Here is a 22,014-nt window from a genome sequence, read left to right on the forward strand (position 1 = left end):
GCACAGCGCTGAAGTTTGTTATCTTACAATGGCAGGTGCAGTTGTAATCTTTTTCCTCTTGAAAAAGCCAGGTAGTTAAAGTTGGGGTTTTACGGATTTTTATTCAAGCTGCATAACCATCTGAACACTTCTTGTTTTATGCTGAGTTTCTCCTCCACCTCTCCTCACAACAGCAGTAACTCTGTGGGCTTTTGGGACTACACGCCTTAGTAAGGCATTTTGGAGCATAAACTTTCATGTTCCTACAAATATGAAGACTAGCCAGAAATTTTCAGGCTCATATCCTGCTCAACACTAGAAACAGTAGAGCTCTAACTGAATACAGAGGGAGCTACTAAGATGAGTTTCCAAAGCCAGCCTTGGAAAGGGCCTGGGGAAAGATCTAACTGTATTCAGTTGGGGTACAATTGCTGCAGGAGAGAGTTGCAAACAATTTCTTTTCCAGTAATAGACAATGACATGAAAGATCATATCATGACAGTGGGAGGCTTTTCACACAGGTTATGCCATGAAATAAAAATATTTCTCCGGGGGAGGAAAAATAATGGAAGAAAATAAATATCTATTTGTGAATTATGGAGAAAATAAATTTTTGGAAGAGCTACTGCATTGATTGGAAAACTGCCGAAGAGAAAACTAACAAGGAGCAAGTGAGGGAAGGGATAAAGAAAAATGGGTTGGAGGGTTTTATTGGAGGGGAAAAAAAATTAAGAGGACCTCAGACTCCAGAGTGATAGGTTTCCCTTCAGAAAGGAAGAAACAATGTGAACATATGAGAGATGGAAGGAGCAAAGTACTTTAGGTGAAAGGGAACTTTGTTCAATAAACTTAGTGCTACTGTTGACAGTGCATATTTTATAGTGGGCTTTAGCTGAGGACTGTTTCAGTGTGAATTGTTATCTGATATTCAGTTTGTTTCTGCTAGTGTTGTTTTCCCATCACTGTAGTAGTTTTTAACAGTAAACTAAAGTAAGATGTGGAATCTTGCTGCCGTTCACTTTTCATGTCTGCAGTTTCCAAAATTTTCAGGCAATTGTGCTGTATTTAGTCCTGTGGTCTGGCTGTAAAATTATAGCCCAGGACAATTCTGTGGTTTAAAAACAAGAGAACAGCCACCATGCTTCCTTTTTTTTTTCTCCAAGGGGAGAGACAGGAGGACAAGGCCAACCAAAGACTTTATTTCAAAGTCAATGTAAAACATGTCTAAGAGCCAATGTGTCCTGTTTCTTTCACATGCCCAGAAGCTCCAAACAATTTTCATGTACGTTTGGAACTTATTTGCAATATGGGAATGTCTTTAATGGAATATAATCGTGTTAAAACTTGCAGATGAACTGTATAGAGAAATGGTCTAATCTTTAAAGAAAAATCTGATTAGTAATAGCAATAAAAGTCTTTCAGCTAAATAAATTAAACTGTCCTTTCACTATTTTTGCCCTTTAATTTGCTGATTCTGAACTGATGGGCTTTATTGCTGATTTTGTTTTATATAATATTTGCTGTTTGAACATGCTTTTTTTTTTAAAAAAAAAGAGAAATGTGGGAGAGAGCAGGCTTCTTACTCTAAACATAAAAATAAGAGCTTAAAGAATGCAGATCTATAAATGTTGATGGAAATTTTCAGGGCTTAGTTTATGTATGTATTTAGAAGGGCATGCATTCCTACTGCATTTTGTTCATGCCCTATTATAGTAAAGTTCAGTAGGACAGATGATGTTAGCAGGATAAAATATGGCTGTCGTCCTAATGCAAAGGCTACATGCTGGCTACAAAAAGGCTGGGGTGTAAGTTGATGTAGCTTCCTTGCAGTATGCCCCCTTGGGCCAGGTCATTGAGTTTCAAAGTATGTGTCTGCAAGTCCTCTTGTGTGCACATGCAGCTAATATCCACGTTTCCACTCTTGTGTTTCCTGAGGAGGTGTTGTAGGTGCTATGAAGTCCAGGGTCTGATATTTAGCAGTCCCCTGAGCCTGCATGTCTGCTGGCATAAGGATCTGACTTCACGGATTTGATAGCAGTTGCAGGATCTTAGTTTAGTTTATGATGGCTTCAGAAAACTAATTCAAACAATAGCCTTTGCCACTTCACTGGAGACAGTGAATATCTTACTATTAAAGCACTAATAAACTTCTCTGAACGGGGTTAAACTATTATTGAAGGTTGGGAATTTTCACATGAGTTTAGGGCATTTAACCGTGCAAGAGCAAGGGGAACAGCAGTGTCAGCTCTTCTCGCTCTCTGTAAGAGAAGCTATATTACATCATATCCAAATGTCTACCTCATCTGGTCTTCTGCCTACCAGAACAGCTAAAGGAAGAACTGGAGGAGTAAAGTGTGTAGTGATATTTCCTCATCCTCATTTCCTAGGAATGTTTTTTGTAGTCTCCAGTTATCAGTGGTTTGGGGAGTCCCTGAGTCATGTGCCACATGTTTGTAGTTAATAACATTGGATGGAGAAAAATTCACAAAAAAGCTCTGGTTGCTCCTTTTTCATGTAATTTATCTTGCTTGTGATTTTGCAGACTTGTGCTGTCTTGCTCATAAGCATCTCCTTCCAAACTAAGGTGCTCTAATTCACCTTGTTTTATACTATGTATGGTAGCCACTTCATGCCTGTGATCTTCCTTGTTGCCATTCTCTTCTGCAATTCCTCCAATTCTGATATCACCTTCTTGAGATGAAGGAGACTAGAATTTATGTGGGTGCTTCTCAGCTTTATACAGTGGCATTATTGTTCTTTTGTAGGAAATCCTAACCCTGTTTGCTTTCTTGACTGCTGCAAGCTGTTGAACTGTTACTTGGTGCTGGTGGTGGAGGGTGTCAGGCTGAGTTTCTCTGGTTTTAGTTGATAGCAACTTGACCTTAACTTAAAAACAAAAAAACCCCAAACAATCCAAACCAAAAAACCTCCAAGCCTCCAAAACAATTTATAGTTTCAGGTGTTACAGGGAAAAATTTGAACTTGAGTCCTAAATATCCAGTTATAACAAATTTAAAATACCCTTTAAGTATATTATTTTTACAAGTTGTAGTTGATGACCTTACCTCATTATTCTGGAGGTTTGCAGTGGAGTTTTTGAATGCTTGTAGCTGTCAGTTGAGGTGAATTTTTATTCTGCTCTTTAATAAGTAAAAAAAAAAAATTAAAAAATTACCTGCCTGGACAGAGCAGATGCAAGTTACAGATGTAGCAGTAGCAAAGAAGTAAAGAAGTGACCATTAAGTGGAGTAGAGGATGTTAGTTATAAAAATACTTGTGTGATTTACTGGGCACTGTGTCTGTGAGTGGGTAGCACCTGGATGGATATGAAGGTGAGAACAGAAAGGATGAGATAGCAAAATGAAGAAGGTTGACTTGTAGGTGCCTGACTTTTGAAGTACCCTAAATATGAAAAGCACAAGACTGGTATGAAAGCATTAGTTTTCTGGACTGCACATTTAAATCTCTTTGCTGTAGAAATAATATCAACAATTGTGATTCCAGGTACCAAAACAGATATCTGTTTTATAAACTGAGGCTAATGTGGCTTTCTGCCTATGTTTGTATTACTAAATGAGAGGTAGAAGTACTGCAGACCTGTGAAAGGGAAGAAACAAGCCAGTGGTCTTCTCATGGTTGCTGCACAGAGGTAAATCAACAGGAAGGGAAAGATGCTGGTTTTGTTTCACAGCAGCATAACACTGCCACCTCACAGCACTCAAAAGATCATCTAATAAAAAATGCTATTAGGATTTAATCTGAGTTTACTGCAAAGGAGTAACTAGTCTTTTCTTTGTGACCTTCTTCCTGGTCCCGTGCTCCTATACCTAGTTTGGTTATAGCCAGCAGATCTGCATGCAACCACAAGATGGTCATAGTTTTGGGGTTTATCTAGCAGTATAAAGTTCTAACATTCATTTCCCTTCTTGAAAATAATTCTGACGCTTTTTTCCCCAAAACTGGACTAGTTTGAGGCTGTGTTGCTTTGGACGCTAATGTCTATCAAGAATGAAGCAGATCAGAGGGTGGGCTGCACAGAATGGGAGGAGGTGGTGTTTGGATGCCTCCTCTGGGACAGGTGTAGCAAAGTGTGAGTAAGTGCTCAAGTCACATGAACAGCTCCTGCTGTTTGCCTCAAGTCATCTCTGGCAGTTGTAGTATGGTAAAACTTAACAGTTTGTGTGCACTTAAGGAGTAGGTTGGCTTCCCTTGCAGTCTGAGGAGCCTCAGAGCTAGAGGAAGAGGGAGAGCATGCAGATGGAGCAGAAAGGGGAGGATGAAGAGGAAGCAGGACCCCCTGCTCTTGGTGTGCTCAAGATAATAATCTGGCATAAGGAATCCTGTGAGACTGTGCCCTGTGTCTTCTATTAAGGGTGAAGACTTCTAGTTCTTGTATCTTGTTTTTGTCCCCGTCTCCTCCTCCCAAACTAAAATACTGTTACTAAATATAAAGAAAAGTTTTAAATCCTTCATAAAATTAGAGAAGACTTCCCCTAGCCCTTGTGGGGAAAAACATGCTCTGCAATCAGAAAACAAATTGGAGCTGATTCTCTCAACTGCAGGCCTTCCTCAGGTTGTGAAATTAAAGATGAGTTCAGTTTGAGTAGTCTCTGCTCTGTATGTGATGGACTCTTCATACTCCCCCCTCACCCTTGTTCTGCATAGCTGAAGGGAAGAACCATAACTGAAATGTCAGCATTAATCTTTTCTGTAACGTCCAGCATATACTTTAATAAACAACAAATTTTGATTATGAAAATACTGTGCTGCTCTTCCTACCAGGAAGAAACAAAACAAATTTATCTATCCTATAACTGGCTGTTGCTCAAGTCCTTTTAAAAATTGTCTTTTTCCTTGTGTTTTTCCTTGTGTTTTTCTTTTCACATGAGAGGTGAAGTGAAATATTTCCCTGCTCTACCATTTCTGTAAATGATTTGTTCACTTTAAAAGGAAGAAATAGTGATTAGGATGATAAATTTTAATGCTTGTGACTTCCATTACACTAATGATTTTGGGGAGCTCTCTTCCTTTGGTTGCTTACAGCTCAACTTTGTGTCAAAACTGTAACAGACTTCTTCCTTTATACAGGAAAAGGCTGATAAGAAGTGATAAGTCATAGGACATAGGTATCTGTACAGTAGTGCTGTTACTGATTTTTTTTTAACTTTAACCTAATTTTTTGTTGTTGTTGTTAAATATAACCAAAACAACTATTTGTATTTTATAAATAAGTCTTGGGTTTTGAAAATCTTCAAAGTTACTTTTGATTTTTCTCCTCAACTTAAACTTCTAAAAATCAGATGCACAAGCCTGGACTAGTGACCTTGGGTTCCCTCTTTATAGAGTGAAGCAGGCCAAAAATTAACTCTGCCTGTTTCTTTCTAACAACTAAAGAGAATTTTGGGTGACTAGCTCAAACTTGCATGTCTAATATTTAGATCTTTGTAAGGAGAGATGAGTCCTACTATTCATGTTTTGTCTGGAAGAAATGAATGTTTTGAAATGTCAGTAATTGAGTAGTCCTTACTTAGTTTAGGATTGAGCTTGAAGCATGTGGGATGTGCTCTGCTGCTTGGATATCAAAAATCTTCTCTCCTTCTCAGTGATCTTGCACCAGTGAAGAAACAACTTTTCTCATGGTCACATCATGGAGAAACTTAAAACTTCTAGAAGGTGATTTTAAGTGGAAGTTACCAGCTGCAGGAACAGGACTACTTCTTTAGCTGTTTAGGACTGATAGAAGTTCACTGAATAAGTCAACTGAAAGTTCATCTAATTTGTTCTGAGAATATGCTTTCCTAGAGGTGCAGCTCATTTCGTGCCACTTGGCTAGATGAATTTGGTATGTGTTGTTTCTATCAGTCTAAATGTCTGGTCTGCTTTCATTTAAGCCTTTGCAGTCAGATGTTGAGAGTGTCCAATCTGCAGGAGAATTTCTTTAGTCCTGCTTGAAATTGATTTCTGTACACTAGTAATCTTTCTAGGAATTGATTATCCTTGAATGCAGATGGCCTTTTAGCCAAAATGGAGGTAAAACTATTTCTTAAAATTCATCCACCAAAACTACAGTTTAGTGAACCATAGTGAAGTTTCAGTTGCACTTCAGAAAAGCTATGAAAGTTTGTTTGGAAAGTGAATTTTGGTCTTTTTCCTTTTTTGTCTAGACATGAACAGAACATTTCCAGATAATGTAAAATTCCGCAAAACTGCTGATCCCTGTTTGCAGCATACACTCTACAATGTGTTGGTAGCATATGGGCATCATAATAAAGCAGTAGGATATTGTCAGGTATGTAATGACTATTTTTTAAACAATGCTGCATTTCAACAGTGGTAATTGTTCTTGTCTGTTTGAATGTGCATTTTTTCAAAGCAGATGCACAAACTATTTCTGTTTTTAAAATGGCCTTGGTGGAATGAATCACTTCAGGCAAGTTCAAATGTCCTTGTGAGTTTCTCTGTGGCCTCTTCTGTAGCTAGCTTGATCAAGTTTTTGGTTCCATTTGTTAGCTGCAAAATAAATGTTTTATCATACGTGGTTGTATCAAGATGAATTGCTTTGGAGAGAAAGAGAAAGTGAGCTTGCCTTTTCCCTCTTCCTCCCTCCTCTTTCCCAAAACAGTCCTTGGTTTGTATGAGGCATCATGAGATCTCAGTTCCCTTCATATTTTGAAAAATGTGACTGAAAACAGGAAGACCAACATTCATGTGACGTCACATTGTTGGGGGGTGGTAGCGTTTATTTAGTGCCCTCTATCAGTATAGACAGACAAGTAGGTAGAAAATCTGTTTGAAATTCAACCTGATACTGAAGGTTAGATGACGGCTCAAAAAAGCTTCTGTCGTCACTGCCAAGTATTGTAAAGTTTCCTGTGGAGCACAAAAGATAAAATTTGATTCATGTCAGTCAAGAAAAAAGTGTCCATCTTTAAGGCTCATAAAGAAGCAGGAACTGTTATGAGCAAAATCTGTTTTCAGTTCATTTGAGTCCTCTCCTCTCTCCTCCCCTTCCTCACCAAGGATATGTGGGCTAACCTATACCTCATGTTAGTTGAGAAAGTTAGTACAGTAAATACAACTGTAAGTTAAAAGAATATGAATTGTATTGATTGAATTCTGGAGAGGAGAAGACTTAGAGGGACTTAATCCTAGGCTGAAGTCCCCCAAAAAAAAAAAACCAAACATTTGTGTATCCGAACCAGTTTTAGTACAGAAATTATTTGAAGAATGGAGTAAAAGATAAATGATTTTTATTTCAGTACTATGTATTTATTAAAATATATTTTTAATATTTTGAGAATAACAGAAGGGGTAGAATTATGAATACTTTCTTTTGCAAGTGTCAGGCTCCTATATAAAGGTAGTTATACCCTCAAACATCCACAACTTCTAAACCATGCTAGCTTCTACCCGAAACATACGTCCAATTGTTACAAAAAAAGTTTTGGTACATTAAGTGTTTAATGGGCTAACCTTTTGCATTTTAACTTGGCATTATGAACACTGGAGGTGAAAGAAGAATAATTAAGAAGCCTTATGTGATTTCTTTTCATCTCTGGTCTCCTCACAGGGTGAATGTTATCGTTTCTGTCTAAATAACCAGAACATAAACCAAAGGTCAACATCTGCTTTCCAAGGCATGTTGTAAATCAAGCAATTCCAGGAAATCACCTTTTCTGCTAGTGAAGCAGCAGACTTCATCAAGATAGATATAGTGATACCCACTGCATGATAAGAGAGATCTTGTAAACACTAGAAAAGTCAGTGTTTTGCAGAGCTTTTACTGAGTGAAGGCTCTTCAGGGGATGTTTCCATCATGCTAGTGCATTTGTGGTACTTATTGGCATTTAAGTCTCCCATCTGGGAGTGTGTTAGGCTTTGCATTGTCATGCTGTGACAGTGGTACGGTGTTGCATACCCTGGTATAACCAGCAAAATTCAGTGTCCTGTGAACATATGCTCCAGAGTAATTTTTTGTGCATGCCATGTTAAATGCCAAACAGTCTCTTGTCACCATAGATGTGATTACTATACTAAGTGTCAGCATGGAAACAAAGAGTTGCCTTCCTAACTAGAAGGCCAAGCACCATGTAAGGCCATGCAAGGTCTATCCAAGCCATTTGTGTAACAACTGCTGTAGTGACTCAAAGCTTGAAAATGAGACATTGGAGAGGAGGCAGTGTCCTAATATTTTGTATGTTCTGGGAGTATTGCAAGGCTTTCTGAGGTGGGACAGGTGGGTCAAATCTGTTGAATACAAAAAATTAGATCGGTTCAGAGAGGAAGTTGTAGCTTCCAGGGGCTGCGAGGGGCGTTGGTTTTGGTAGCTGTCATCTGGCTCAAAGCCATAACTGGCAGCACTGCAGGATACCTAGAGACAGTGGTGCTGCCTGTGGTGACAGACGTGCTGGAGAAGCCCAGCTTGGAGGGAGAGAGCACAGGGAGAAGGTCAAAAAGAGGGATGAAACCAAAGAAGGCAATGTAACCAACACCATAGCCTGTAAATATTTAAAGGTAACTTTCTGTTAGCTTAGGAAGACTTTGGGGGGGCTTGCACCTCAGAGGCAGCTTTTGTAGATTGTTTTGATGTACTGTCTATGTTATTAGGGTTGTTAGCTTGTTTACGATGAAAAAGACATCTTAAAAAATGCACAGTCGTTCACTTTCTTAAGCATGTAAATCAGTAATATTGTCATAACTTAGCAGTGTTATGGTAGATAGAAGAAAAAGGGTGCCTGAGACAGAGACAGGGTGTTTACAGGGAATACCAGTTCATGAAACTGTGTGTTCTGTATGGCGCTTCTCGGGTCAGAGAGAGTCAGTAACAGTTACAAAAATTGCACAGTTGGTATTTGGCTAGTTATGACTTGACTACTTTTCACAAATTTTCTGGTAGCTCTTCCAATCTTCCTAGCCCAAGCCCGGTGTTTACCTTCTGTTTGCAAACTGAAAGCCAGAAGCTGTAGTGGCCAGTTCTTGACTAGCATGTGGAGTACTGAAGGTATTATGGAAGCAAATGATTTGTATGCAGTCATTTGAGTTAAGCAGCTTGTAAAAGCTGCCGGAGCTGCAACTTTTTGCTAAAGACTGTTTGGGTCAGGCATTCTTCTGCAGCCACACTGTCTACCTGTATATGTGTTGTGTTTGTAGTGCACATCTGATACAGCTGTGTTTTGGTTCTGGTCAAAGCAGTCTCCAGTTACATTGGGAGAGGGCTTTGTGATTTAAAAAAAAAAAAAAAAAAAAATTTAAGGTAAATTACAGACTGCTAAGCTTTTTCTTTTCATTTTTCTCTCCTTGATCTTTGTTAATAATTCTTGTTAGCTGTTGTTATGCGGGTTTAACAGCTTACTCAACTGGTGGCTTTTATTACAGGATTTTACTTAATATGCCCACTTTGTAGAATTGTAGTAATATAGTCCTTAATCAAAAGAAATAAACTAAAAACTCTTTAAGATAAGTGTATGCATCTTAAAACCGTTCTTTCTATTTCAGGGCATGAACTTCATAGCTGGATACCTGATTCTTATTACAAAGAATGAAGAGGAATCCTTTTGGTTGCTAGATGCTCTTATTGGAAGAATATTGCCTGGTATACTAAAACCATATATAGCTGTATTTGTATATTGGAGCTTGGCTTTTATGTTATCTTTGCATTCTTCTCCATTTTTTTTTTTTAGAGGTTTTAGATGTTAAAATGGACTTGCATGGACTGAAGGGTCCAGGAGACACAGGACAAAGAACAAAGACACAGCACACAGGCAGAACTTGTCTGTTTTATAGTCAGATCTTAGTCTTGATGCAGTGGTTTATGTGTATGTTAATTTGCAGTCTTACGTCTCACTCCCTACTTATACCTGTTAGGTAGATGTCTTCCTATAGCAGTACGATACTGGGGAACAGGACTCAGGAGGGTGTCTGGGGTTTGGCACTTCTGGTTGCAGAAATATGATATTAGACACAGATGAAGCAGTGACTGCAGAGCAAAGATGAGAGATGTGCACAGTTTAAGCACTGAGCCTGAAGTAGGAATTCCCAGTGGTTTGACTGGAGGCAGCATGAGCTTTCTTCAGAGGCATTTGACAAGGTGGTGTTAGTTTCTGCTAGGCACGGCAGTTTCTGCTGTGTCCCTCACTTCTGAGCCGGGATATCTTGGGCACTTTACACATTGTGATTATGCAACAAAGCAAACAAATGTCAATCTCTGTCTGTGTCTGTATGTGAAGTTATCAAAGCTCTGTCACAATCACTGGTGATCTAGCCAGGCTGGTCAACAGAGTCCAGAGGGAAATTCAGCACACCCTAAGCTATAGACAATGTCTACATCTGGTCAGTTCAGTAGCTCTCTAGGTTCCCTTGCCTGGATCTCTGGGTTTGAAGGAGGTGTTTATATACTGAATTTTGCCCCATGTATAAGCTGAATCTTGCCACATGTCTGCTTCTGGTTTTAAAATACATCATATATCAGGCACAGCTATGTTTTTTACCCCTATGAAATCCATTTGGGAATACTCTTTCTTGGGATTTAATTATAGAGGAAGAATGGTTTCATCATGAATTCCCCTTAGCATTGCACAGGACTGACTACAGCTACACCCTTAATGTAAAGCCATACTCAAAACAGAAGACTAATTTTTCTATTCCCTATTAGCCCGGTTTTGCTTTTGAATAGATCTTTATCCCAAATGGTGAGAGGCTGAATTCAGTATTACAGTGTCAACTAAGTCCTGGTCAAGGACATCAAGGTTGATACTTTCATTTTTGCTTCTTTCTGTTCTTGTTTAAGATTTAAACAAACAAAAAGCGTATAATTTTTGGTTCCTTATTGAACAGAAGGTAAAGACTTTGAGAAAGAAGCAAAAAGAGCTAAGCAAGTCTTTTACTGCTTTTGAATGACTGTAAGAAATTATCTTTTACAATAAATACACCCTATAGGAACCCAGGTTCTCCTTGCATGTGAGCAGAGTGGTTGGACTTCATTTGCACATTGAAAGAGTAGAGACAGTCTGGGAGTGCTATGGCTTGTTGAATCAGTCTGCAAATATTTGAGGGTTTGCAGCCTTCAAGTTTACTTTCAAGCTATAAAAATAGTCTAAAGAATAATCAACTGTGTTGCTTTTGTTCAGCTTTGAGAACTATAAGCTGTGCAAACAGGTAGGAGACTTGAGGGCTGCTGTCTACCACATGACCTGCCACTGTCTGCCATCACTGGATGTCTTTCCATTTACATCACTGTGTGAGGGATAAGGCCCTCAGTAAAAGGCAGGTTTCACTGCAAAGTGATGTGTGACAAATTTTGCTGGTAAATCTTTTTAATAGTCTTGTATGTTTTTATTTGGGGCAAGGGAGTAGATTCAGAATTCTTTATTCATTGCTTTTGATAGAGAGCTTCCTTTAGTTGTTCTTGTATATCCTTCTATACTTTGATGCTACCTAAATGACACAAGTTGCTCTTGTTTTTCCCTCTTAGTTGTTGAACTTATCTGATGCCAGTAGCATTGGTGATGAGAAGAAACTCATAATGTGAAAGGCAATTACTGTGTGTAAAGGAGATGTACACTTAATTGTATTTATAGATATATTTTTACTATGCTGTTTGTAGATATATTTTTACTACCCTGTAACAAGAGTCTTGTTACAGACTTTGGCCTTGGTTCAGCACATCCAATACAGGCATCCATCTGAGGTGCTGAAGTTAGAAACACGCATGCTTATGTTTCTTTGATAGTCAGTGGGGAAGGGGATATCTGATCAGAACTGCTGATCTGAATGTGCCCCTTTCCCCTCCACAGTCAGTTTTAAGAGAGCGTGGGGTGTTCCTTCCAGCTTGCGTGCCTCAACAAGAGCACAAGTTAGGGTAGTATGAATCTTTTATGTAGTAAAAATATTTGTATTAAGTATACAGGCTTAATTGTCAGAAAATGTGTTGCTGATGCTTCCCCTCCCCCCTTTTTTTAAAAAAGTTTTCCCCTTTTATTCCCACTACCCTCCTATATCATGCTTGAGTTTTACCTTTATAAAATTCAAAGCATGATGGATAAAATTATTGGCATAATTTCAGTGAAATATTGTGTGTGTATATGTGAGAGAGAATATCAGTCAGACAGACTGTATCCATAAACTCAGGTAAGTACTAGCCTTCTGTTAAAGGTGCTAGGTACAGCACATGTCAGTTTAAAGCCCTGTAATTATTTGTTGGGGAAGCAGAGAAGCATACGTTCTCCAGATCTTCAGAGGGAAAAGTAGCAATCATTTTTTCTTGGATGTGAACAGTTTGATTAGCCAACATTTTTCCTTTAGTTTCATTGATGCTCTTTTCTTGATCTGTTTGCATTATAATCTACATGTTTTCCCCTTTCATTACAACAGCTATGCCTCCAGGTCATGTCCTCATTTCAAGTATGTTCTGTTGTTGCTGGTTAAATCAGTGATGATTTAGGACAGTTTAGAAATCCCTTCTCTGCCCTCTGCAGTGTCCCTATGAATGCTTCCTTCCCCTTGCCCACAAGCATTTAATTACATTAAACAGCTGCTCCAGTACCTTGATGCTGACAGCATTCTTTTGGTCAGCAGAGGAACCAAGACAGCCACAGATCAATGTCATTGATTCAAAAATGTAGAATGTGACAGATGGGGGCATTAGTGGCAGCTTTCTGGGGAAGTGACAGAGAAGGGCTCCCAAAGCTATGACTTGCCTCCCCACTTGTACTGGTTTTTAGGTCCGGGTGGAGGAATGTACCACAGAATATGATGCAGGTGTGACTGCTCCACCCAGTGACAGAAGGGGGACAATTTGGGAGTAGGACCCCATCAGCAGAGGTTCTGTAGCTGAATTGTTCTGTTAAACTCAGATGGAGTTAGCACAGTAGGAAGAGCAAGCCAGCACAAATCACGGTTTGGTTTGTTGGAGTTGTGTGCGTGCCATTCACCTGTCTGAACATAGCGCTGCTGGATGAGGACAGAAAGATGCTGCTTCTGCTGAAGGCAAGCCCCTAGTCTGCTCCCTTTTGTGTCTGTCAGCTGCTCAACCAAGGATTTGGAGGGATTAGGAGTGTATCTCATTTAAACACAGCAAGGGGAAAGAGAATTATTTGTTTAACTGAAGTTTTGGGTGTTACGAAGATCTTTTATTCCCAGGTTCATTCAAAACAGATGGCCGGAGCAGACTGTGTTGCCCACAATTTGAGCTCAGAGTGGATATGTCTGCAATATGTATTCAGCGTAGCTCTAGTGTTTCTGTTCTGTTCATCACTCTGCTTCTTGTTGAGAAATCTTTTTGTTCTGGTGAAGAAATAATTGGGGAGGTTGCTTTAGAAAGCATCAGGTAGGTGGGAACTTTTAACTGTGGTAGTTTGGTGTGTAATTTAAGGAGCATATTTTGTCATATTTTACATATTTGTGATCAAATGGTGAGTTTAAGAGAAGAAAAACTTGACAACTTGAACTTGCTTTAGCATGACAGTTATGCTTATATATAGCAGAACGATTTTTAATTTTCTTTTTCCGCTCACTTCAGTGGTTCTCAGTCTGAAAGCAGCAGTGTTTATCAAGGTATACTCCAATTAGTCTACTGGACTATTATACTGGAGTTACTTACACTTACTGAAAACCAATTGTAGAGTACTCCTCCAGTGATTGAGAGGTGTTATGACTTCTGTACTAGCCTGTTCATGGCAAATTTTTTATCCTTTTATTCTTGTGCCAATGATGACTTTTGGGGGTAAAAAAAGTCTCCCTCTTGTGCTTACCTTTCATGTATTTGTAGGATACAGACAATTCATTTTACAGTTCTTCTGTATTACTAAGATGCTACAGTCAAACTCTTCTTGCATGAAACTCTTCTCTGTTCCTGTTTTAGCCTAATAATTATTTTGTGTGCTTGTTCCAGTTCAAACTTACTTTTTTTTAACTTGATTACAATGGCACCCTTCTTTTTCCAGTGGAAAATTTGCTAGTGCCTTGTGCAGTGGCATTATTTCTCTCTTTTCACAGCTGAAAACATTTTATTTGAGAGGGAAAAACTGTAGGATCTTCCTTGTCTTTTTTCCCTTGTGGCACTCTGGTTTTGATTTGTGATCTCAGTAATAATGCATATGCTATTGTTTCTTTCTCATTGTCAACAGATGCTTTTTCCACAGCTTATAGGAATTCATAACACCTTCTCACTGAACTTTATTTGCATGTTCTTGTCCTTGTTATTATAAATACCGCCATGTCTCTCTTTACTCCAGTCTTTTCACTATGTTACTCTGTTGTGCCTCGTGTATCGATGTGGGACAGTATCTCCCGGCTTCAGATTGTTAACAAATACCAGATTTTTCTTTTTCTCCATCATTGTTAATACATTTCTTATATTGGGTGTAGTTTACAAGCATTCTTCAAGGATCAGTCTAACAACCTTCCTTCAGCCTGGTACTTCTTAGCCTTTTGTTTTTTAAAAATTTTACCCATGTGTACTGCCTGGTGGTTTATCAATAATTAAAAATAAGAACAGAGTTTTGAATGATGTAATAGTCACAAAAGTAGTAGACAGCACTGAACTAACTGGCATTATCTGCAAGAATACAAGGTGCAATGCAGGATACCACTTTGGTGGGTAGCTTAGCGACTGCTGGTTAAGGCAAATGTCTGCATGTTGAGATAATAGATATCTAACATGTTTGTTTTGAGCTTTCTGTGGTTCTCAATTGTATCAGCCACAGACTTAAGGGTACTGTTGCATAAGAGATTAGGTGTAGTAGTAGACATGAATGTTTGAACTCTATAATAACATAGTTATGTATCAAACTCTTGTATATCCTTCTCTTTCAAATGATTCATATGATAAAATTCTTTGAAGTCCCATCATACAGACTTCCAGGTTTGAAGGGAAGAGCCGCTTGAGAAATGCAGAATGCTGTGTTACCCTTACAGTATTTCTGTTTAGACTGCTTGCTTTTAATTGCAGTTAAGCATGTATTTATTTTGCTCTTGTGTCTGAATTTATTTTAATACTCTGGGTATTGCCAGCAAACCTCTGAATGCAGAACTGGCTCTGCAGCTGTGTCTTTTAAGATGCGCTTCTCCAAAGCAGGGTGGAACTTTGTTTCACATGAAGCATTTTATTCAGCTGTGCAGCTAAAAGATAGTGCAAGACCTGAATAGTAGTAATGTTGAGCTGAGTTTACAGCCGGTGAAGGAGACTTTGATGAAAAACATGTCCTTTCACAGAGAAGACTTGAGCACTACAGCCATGTGCCTTTGGGGTGGAAAGCTCCTTGCAAGGCTAGGCATAACATGCATGACCTCATGTTTGTTTGCAAAATAGTTTTTGATAACCAAGCTTTTTTTATAGCACCATCAACTCAAATTTCAGCAGATTGATCGGTTCTGGCCTGTTTCGTTATCTTCCTCTTCTGGTAGCACCCAGCTACAGGGCCATGAGCTGGCAGAGAGTTCCTCTGTGATGGCATGTGAAGCCATAGCAGTGGATGCCTCTGACATCACATCTACTGCTAGGAGAGAGGAACACTTGACTGGTAGGCTGAATAATTAGGAGTTTTGAAATATGGGACCCCAACATGCTTTACTGTTAAATAGCAGCCATGATGAAAGCATTAATCTTCGAACATTAGAGATTGGTTGTATTTACCTAGGAATTAAGTGTGTAGTGTCCTGTTAAGCTGAAGGTGGAATGTAGGAGTCATTGTGTGCCTGTATTTAGAAACCATGATAAGCCTCCAATGCTTATTACTTACAAATCTGAACTGCTAGGGGATTTAGGAAACTTGAGCAAGCAGGAAGTAACTGATGTATTTCTTCTTTAAAATTATACATATATTTAGACTTTCGGAATAATTTATTTCCTGTATGTATTGTACCCCACCCCCAATCACAAGCCTCCTCAGTAACAGTATTTAGTAGGTGTGCTTTAGGTATCTGGGTAGAAATCTTAGTTTTGTCTAAAACAGAAGTTTCCTGTACATGACAAGAATATACGTGTTGTTAGCCTTACCATGGTGAGGAAACATGCTAAGTTTCAGGTATGCAGCAAAAGGATCCATAGTGTTTTAAAATGTTAAAGAATATTGTGTTCCTTGGTATGGCTGTATTTACACTAGAATCGGGACCTAAATGATGACTTCCACTCAAAGAAGTCAAGTATGCCTCTTTCCTTCTGGCAGGCAAGCCTTGTATTAATGTAATTCCATTATGTGGAACTTGAGATCTTCAGAAGCCTCCTGTGGCACTACTCTGGACAGGACTGCAGCCTCTGGCTATCTGTTCAAGCAGTGATATTTGCCTGTTTATCTCCCCAGTAAATCAAAGTTTCATCCATTTCAAAAGCCACCAGCAAAATAAACTTTTCAAATGAAAATTTAGTTCAGTTAGGACTGACCAAAAGTAGAATTCCCTGGCTGTGTACAAAGGAGGAAGGTAGGTAGAGTGGTGGAAACCCAAAAGTGTGGGTTTGCGGGAGGAGATCCCCCCTCTTTTTTTTTTATGTGTAAAAACTAGTTAGTGGCCAAGTCTTAGCATGCAGCATAAGGCTTACTTAGTTTGTGCTTTATGTTTTATTGGAATAGCCATGTTGTAGGGATGTTTTATTTTTTTTTAGTTTTAGCTAATGGCTCCAGTTGTGAAAGCACTAATGTGCACATGTGGTATTGAAACTATAGTTTTGACAGAGCTGTCTCCATGATGAAAGGATTGTGCTGTTTTAACTGTATAATTAAAGTGGCAGAGGCACAAAGCCAGAGTGAGTAGCACATTTTGTTCCTCATAGCATTTTTTTTTTGACCTTCTAATGGTCAGTCAGGGCTCTACACATTCAATTAAAATTTTAATCATGCAGCCTTCATGAATATGTCACTTTGACAGCAGGAAGCATAATATAATTGCTGACAAATGTATAACGCTGTTAGGGGCACTCAATGTAGATCCTAATATACAGGTTTGTATTTTAACTTGTAAATCCCTGTAAGATGTATTCATATGCTTGTAGTAATCCATGTGTTAAATGCCAGGACTCATAAAACTGGAAATGTAACTGGATTTGTTGTACAAGAAGCCAGCTGAGGAAACGATAGTATATCCTCCCATTCCCTCTGCAGCAAACTCATTTGGCTAGAGCTTGTCTTTGTGAAAGGTCCCAAACTTGGTCTGAAAGAAGAACCCTACTGGCACTCCTGGTAGTGTATTCAAGCTATAAATCACTCTTATTTAAAATGTTTGATATACTTCTTATTGGAATTTATCTTGTCCTAACTTGTAGCAATTACTTCTTTTTAAGACTTTCTCTTACTATATTGAGAAGCCCATAATACCTAGGGTGTTTTCTCAATGAAGTGGTCAAGTTTGCTTTTAATTTTCCTTGCATAAATTCTACAAATAGAGAAGTTCTTTACGGAGCTCAATTTTTGTAAGTAGTATTTGTAACCCTTTCTTTCACATCCTTTCCAGTTCTTCAACTTCCTGCCTTAAATGTGAATATCAGAGCTGGACAGTTTTCTAACCTCAGGTTTGCTAATGTCATATACAGAGATGACATACTCTCTCCTTCAGTAGTGGAAATATCCAAGGATTACTTTGGCTTTTCCTGAGCTAAGATGTGCTTACTCTGGATTTATCGTATTTGCAACTTAAGATACTGCAAAAATTGTTGTTTTAAATTGCTCAACCATATTGTCAAGTTTGTTGGTTTTTTTTTAATACGGAATATTATAAAGAAGCACTGATAGCAGGCTTTGATATTGTTTCAAAATGTAGTATAATGCATATGTAGCATAGGTGGCTATGTAAAGAATGTGTTTGTGAAGGGAGATGTGCTTTGGGAGTAAAGGAAATTAAATGAAGAAAATAATGTGCAGAGCACAGTGGTAACTTTTGTCTACCTAAATGTACAAGAAGTGACTGTTCGGTTTCAGAGAGATGCTTGGGAAATACAACCTTGGTTGATACATGTGTTTTATGTCAAAAGACTTGAATGCTTTACTAAGCTTTCAATTTATGGCTAGTGAAAAAGTCTCATTTGTTCCTCTTGTAGTTTTAAAACCTGTTGCTTCAAGATTAAAGTTAATTCTCTTGTTAGCTTCTTCAAGCTTGAAATAAGAGGATTGTGGCTTTCATTCTCTTCAGACTGAAGTGTTGGATTGGTTTCCCTCTCTAAATAACAGGCTAGAACTGTATGTGTCTGTCCAGCTCTGTATTTTAAGCCTCCTGCTTCTGTCCCAGTCTTTTAAGTAAGGTGCTCAATCTGTAGTGTTCTTGTAAAGAGCTGAAGAAAATGTAACACTGGGGTGATTCTTAAATGCAAGAGAATATCAATCCTGTGTTTTGTGCTGAAGTGTTAAGAATAATCTTGTCAGCGTGGTGAAGTGATAAAATCGCCATTCTTCCTAATCACATAGAGGAATTAAAAAAGCCACAGATCCAGGAATCCTTATTCAGCTGAAGTCATCAGTCATTAAGACTCACTGTACAATTATAAACTTATTTTTACAAAAAATAAAATAAAGTCTGTTTCCTCTGCAGGCATGATAAGCAGTTGTGGTAATCTTCAATGCTTTTTCATGAATTTCCTTTTCATTTGAGGAAATTGATGTTAAAAGTCTGTCAAAGTGAGTTTGTGAATTAAAAGCCTTGGCTCCTGGGACTACCATCAACCCAGTAAGCTGCAGCCTTCTCCAAAGGCTTTTTCTGCAACTCTTTAGACTGCCATGATTCATAGAGTGCAATGACTGGAGTTGGACCAGGCCGTTTGGAAACAGCTGAGTGGTGAATAACCTGTATCCATTGGTGTCTATCACCTCACTGATACTATGAAATAAACCACTATCCACGAAGGGAGCAATTCCAATGGTAGTGGATACAAAGAGGGGGGAGAGAGAAGAAAGGAGAATAGGCCAACAGCATTTTTTGCTCAGAGTTATATCTTATCTGTACAAGAGTGCTTTGGTAGGTATAACTTTAATCTAGACTAGGTTTTAATGATGCATATATCTCTACTGAGCAGCACATAACAGAGTTAGTGTTTAAACCAAAAAATAATAAAAAACCTAGCCAGTTTAGTTCTCCATAACTAGAATGTCTGAAAGTAGCATTTGTGCTTTCTAACATGCTGCTAACTTCAATTTGTTTTCTCTGAGAGGTTACACATGGAGTACTTAATATATTTCATCTCTGCCTTCTGTAATGTCTGGAAGGATATCATCTTTGCCTTTCTCTCCATTGTCTTTATAATTAACAAGCATCCTTCTTCAGTTTCCAAATGGTGGCTACTACATCTGCTCACAATCCCACTGTGCTGTGTGAAATGCAAATAGGAAACCAAAGGGCTCTTTCTGCTCCACAGGATCCATTTTTCCAAGTTTGGGATCAGAAGCAAAAGATGAATACAGGCAGATGGAATCATGTAGAAACCATCAAACACTGCCTTTTTGTGCTTGATAAAAAGGCGTTAATAGTAAATAATTTCTCAGAATACTGTTATTCTAAATTTTGTGTAATCTCAGTATCACAACCAATAAGCATCCATAAAATGCTTGCATTCAAGGTAGTTCTGCCATCCAAAATGAATTGTGTTTTTTTTTTGTTTTAAAGCTAATATTTAATTGTGAATGATACAGCTACTGCTGGTTCAGGTGTGAGTTTACTACCTCAGGACAGAAATTCTGATTCAGTTTGGTTCAATGAAGGAAAAAAAAATATGGCTTGAGCCTGTTTTGAGTTGTTTTGTTTATTTGTTGGATTTCTTCTCAGTTCTGTGGAGGATTATGAACTTGTGTCTTAAAAATAACATAATTAGGAGTTCAGATTGCTGCTTAACTACATATCTGCAGGATATTGCTTTGGGCAGGACATCTGCAGGGGGTCACTTTGGCCTGATATTGCAAAAAGATTTGGCAGTACTCTTGGTTTTCCTCCTCTTCCTGTTGTGACTATGACTTTCTGATTTCCTCCCAAACATAGGTCGTCCAACTTTTTATGCCAGGCTCATGATGTAGATTTTTACAGGACCTGTTGCACCTTTTTGGACTATCCCATGGTAGAAATACAATAGCAGAACATTGCCCTGCCTTCTTGGACAAAGCAGGCTGAGAATTGCCAACAGGGAGAATGAGCGAGTCAATAAATTGTGTAGGAGTAGCATAAATGGTATTTAGATGCTCTGAAGGTGAGAAGGGACTGCTATTGTAATCTAGTTTGACCTCTGTAGCTAAAGTGATGAAACTCCTTCCATGTGTGTTGCATGAAGTTCATAAACTCAGCTATGATAGCATATCTTTTTGGAAAGGAAAGCTTTGTGCTGCCAAGGTTATTTAAAATAATCCCTCTGTTCAGTAACATGCAAACAGTTAAGTTTTATAGTGAAGGATTTTTTTTATAGGATTTTTTCCCACAAAGGCACGTGGTGGAATCTGTTTCTGTTTTGACTTGAAATGTAGAACTTGAGTGTTTTTCATGAAGCTGGCCAATCTGTTCATGGCAACCTCTGCTTTTGTCTGCCAGCATTGAGGCCTGCTCTATTTGTCTCTTCTGGATTCCAGTGAAGTCTGGTAGCAAATGGTAACGTGAATCTACAGCAAGGAGACATTTTTGAATGTTGCATGTTGCAATGAACCATTTTTGCTTGTTTGGGGGAGGAGAGAGAACATTAATCCCCCTCCCCTGCCATGGCTCTCATGGACATTATATTCTTGTGAATAAAATACTTTACATTGCTCATGACTATGAGAAAAGTTAAACCAGCTAATTTTTAATTTTTCAGTTTGGTTAAATAAATTGGATTGCCAAGACAAATCACTGAGTTTGTCCCAGGCTGGGTTATATACACTCTTGAAATAACAGTTAGAAATGCTGGAAGATAAGCAGCAGAGCTGAGGTCTTGTCTTGGGTATTTCTATAATGGTAAGAATTCATATCATGTTAGTTCCAGTAGGAGTGTTTATATTTAACCTGACATATGCACAAAAGACTTAAAGGATTCTTTTTCAACTTCTGCAGCTCTGACTTGTAGAGGTAATTCAAGGCTGTAAGAGTACTGCTTCTTAAACTTTTATTTTTGGAACCTCTTAATCTATTTGTAACGGAGAACAAGGTCATACAGTCCCTACAAGCTTTATCCTTTTTCCTGCAAATCTCATTACTGCTCTAGAGCACAAGCTTAGTCCTGGACATCCTGGTAGGATTCAGAGAAGTGCTAATTATTGCGACAGGGAGACAGTGAAATGTAGCTTAAGGAATAGCTCTCTGCCAGATGCTGAGCCAGAACAGTGTCAAGCTCAGTGACAGCATGCCACAGTCAGTGCAGTGTTAGTTACAAAAAGCCCTTTAAACAAGGAAAAAAGTCCCTTCATCTAGTCGCCTGTCTTGTACAGTAGCAATAAAATACCTGGGAGTTGGTGAAGCTGGCTTTTCCTTTTTGTTGCTTGACTCCAAGAGGAAGAGAAGCTGATGATCCCGGCAGAGCTGCTCTTTGGGGTAAGGACTTTGAGGAAGGGGCACTCGGTGAGGTGCTGCCTGCATTGCCCTTTGCTACATTCTTGGGCACTGCTAAACTTAGCAAGAACTCCACAGGCAGGCACCAGGAATGACAGACTAGGCAAAGCAGGTACACGTGGGAAAGCAACAGGCAAAGGAAAGCAGAGAGGAAAGTAAGGAAAGCCTAGGACCAGTTTACAAAAGAGCTTGGAGACGTGGAGTTTCCTATTGGAAAACTTAATTTTCATCTAGAGATTTTTCTGGAAGTTAATAATAATAATTTAATAGTAGAACATAATAATTTATAATACAATATTTCATTTGTTGCCTTCCAGAAGAAGATGCGATGAAAAGTAATGTAGTGCACAATCACCTAAATGTTAACGTTATCACTTCTGTTTGACGATTTGAGGAATAAAAGGAAGCAATCTGGCTATGTGTTTTTTCAGGAGGATGATACATAGTCAGAGGACATTCCTATAACCTAGATCAATAGATACATAATATAATTAGCCTATATATTTTTTTTTTTTTTAAATTGGTAAGTGGCAGAGTGACAGCAGTTACTGACTC

The 22,014-nt window shown here is 38.6% G+C and overlaps 1 protein-coding gene across 3 annotated transcripts in view; it reads left to right on the forward strand.

The window, feature by feature from the left end:
- GRTP1 (growth hormone regulated TBC protein 1) overlaps positions 1–22,014 on the forward strand; it is a 39,012-nt gene that overhangs the window by 10,435 nt on the left and 6,563 nt on the right. For all 3 annotated transcript variants that reach the window (XM_074859214.1, XM_074859211.1, XM_074859213.1), the window contains 2 exons: positions 6,144–6,268; positions 9,475–9,571. In XM_074859214.1, the coding sequence (XP_074715315.1) occupies positions 6,144–6,268; positions 9,475–9,571 (222 nt within the window). The remainder of the gene's footprint in view (positions 1–6,143; positions 6,269–9,474; positions 9,572–22,014) is intronic.

This window comes from Strix uralensis, chromosome 2 (assembly GCF_047716275.1).
Source record: "Strix uralensis isolate ZFMK-TIS-50842 chromosome 2, bStrUra1, whole genome shotgun sequence".
Lineage (NCBI taxonomy): Eukaryota > Metazoa > Chordata > Aves > Strigiformes > Strigidae > Strix > Strix uralensis.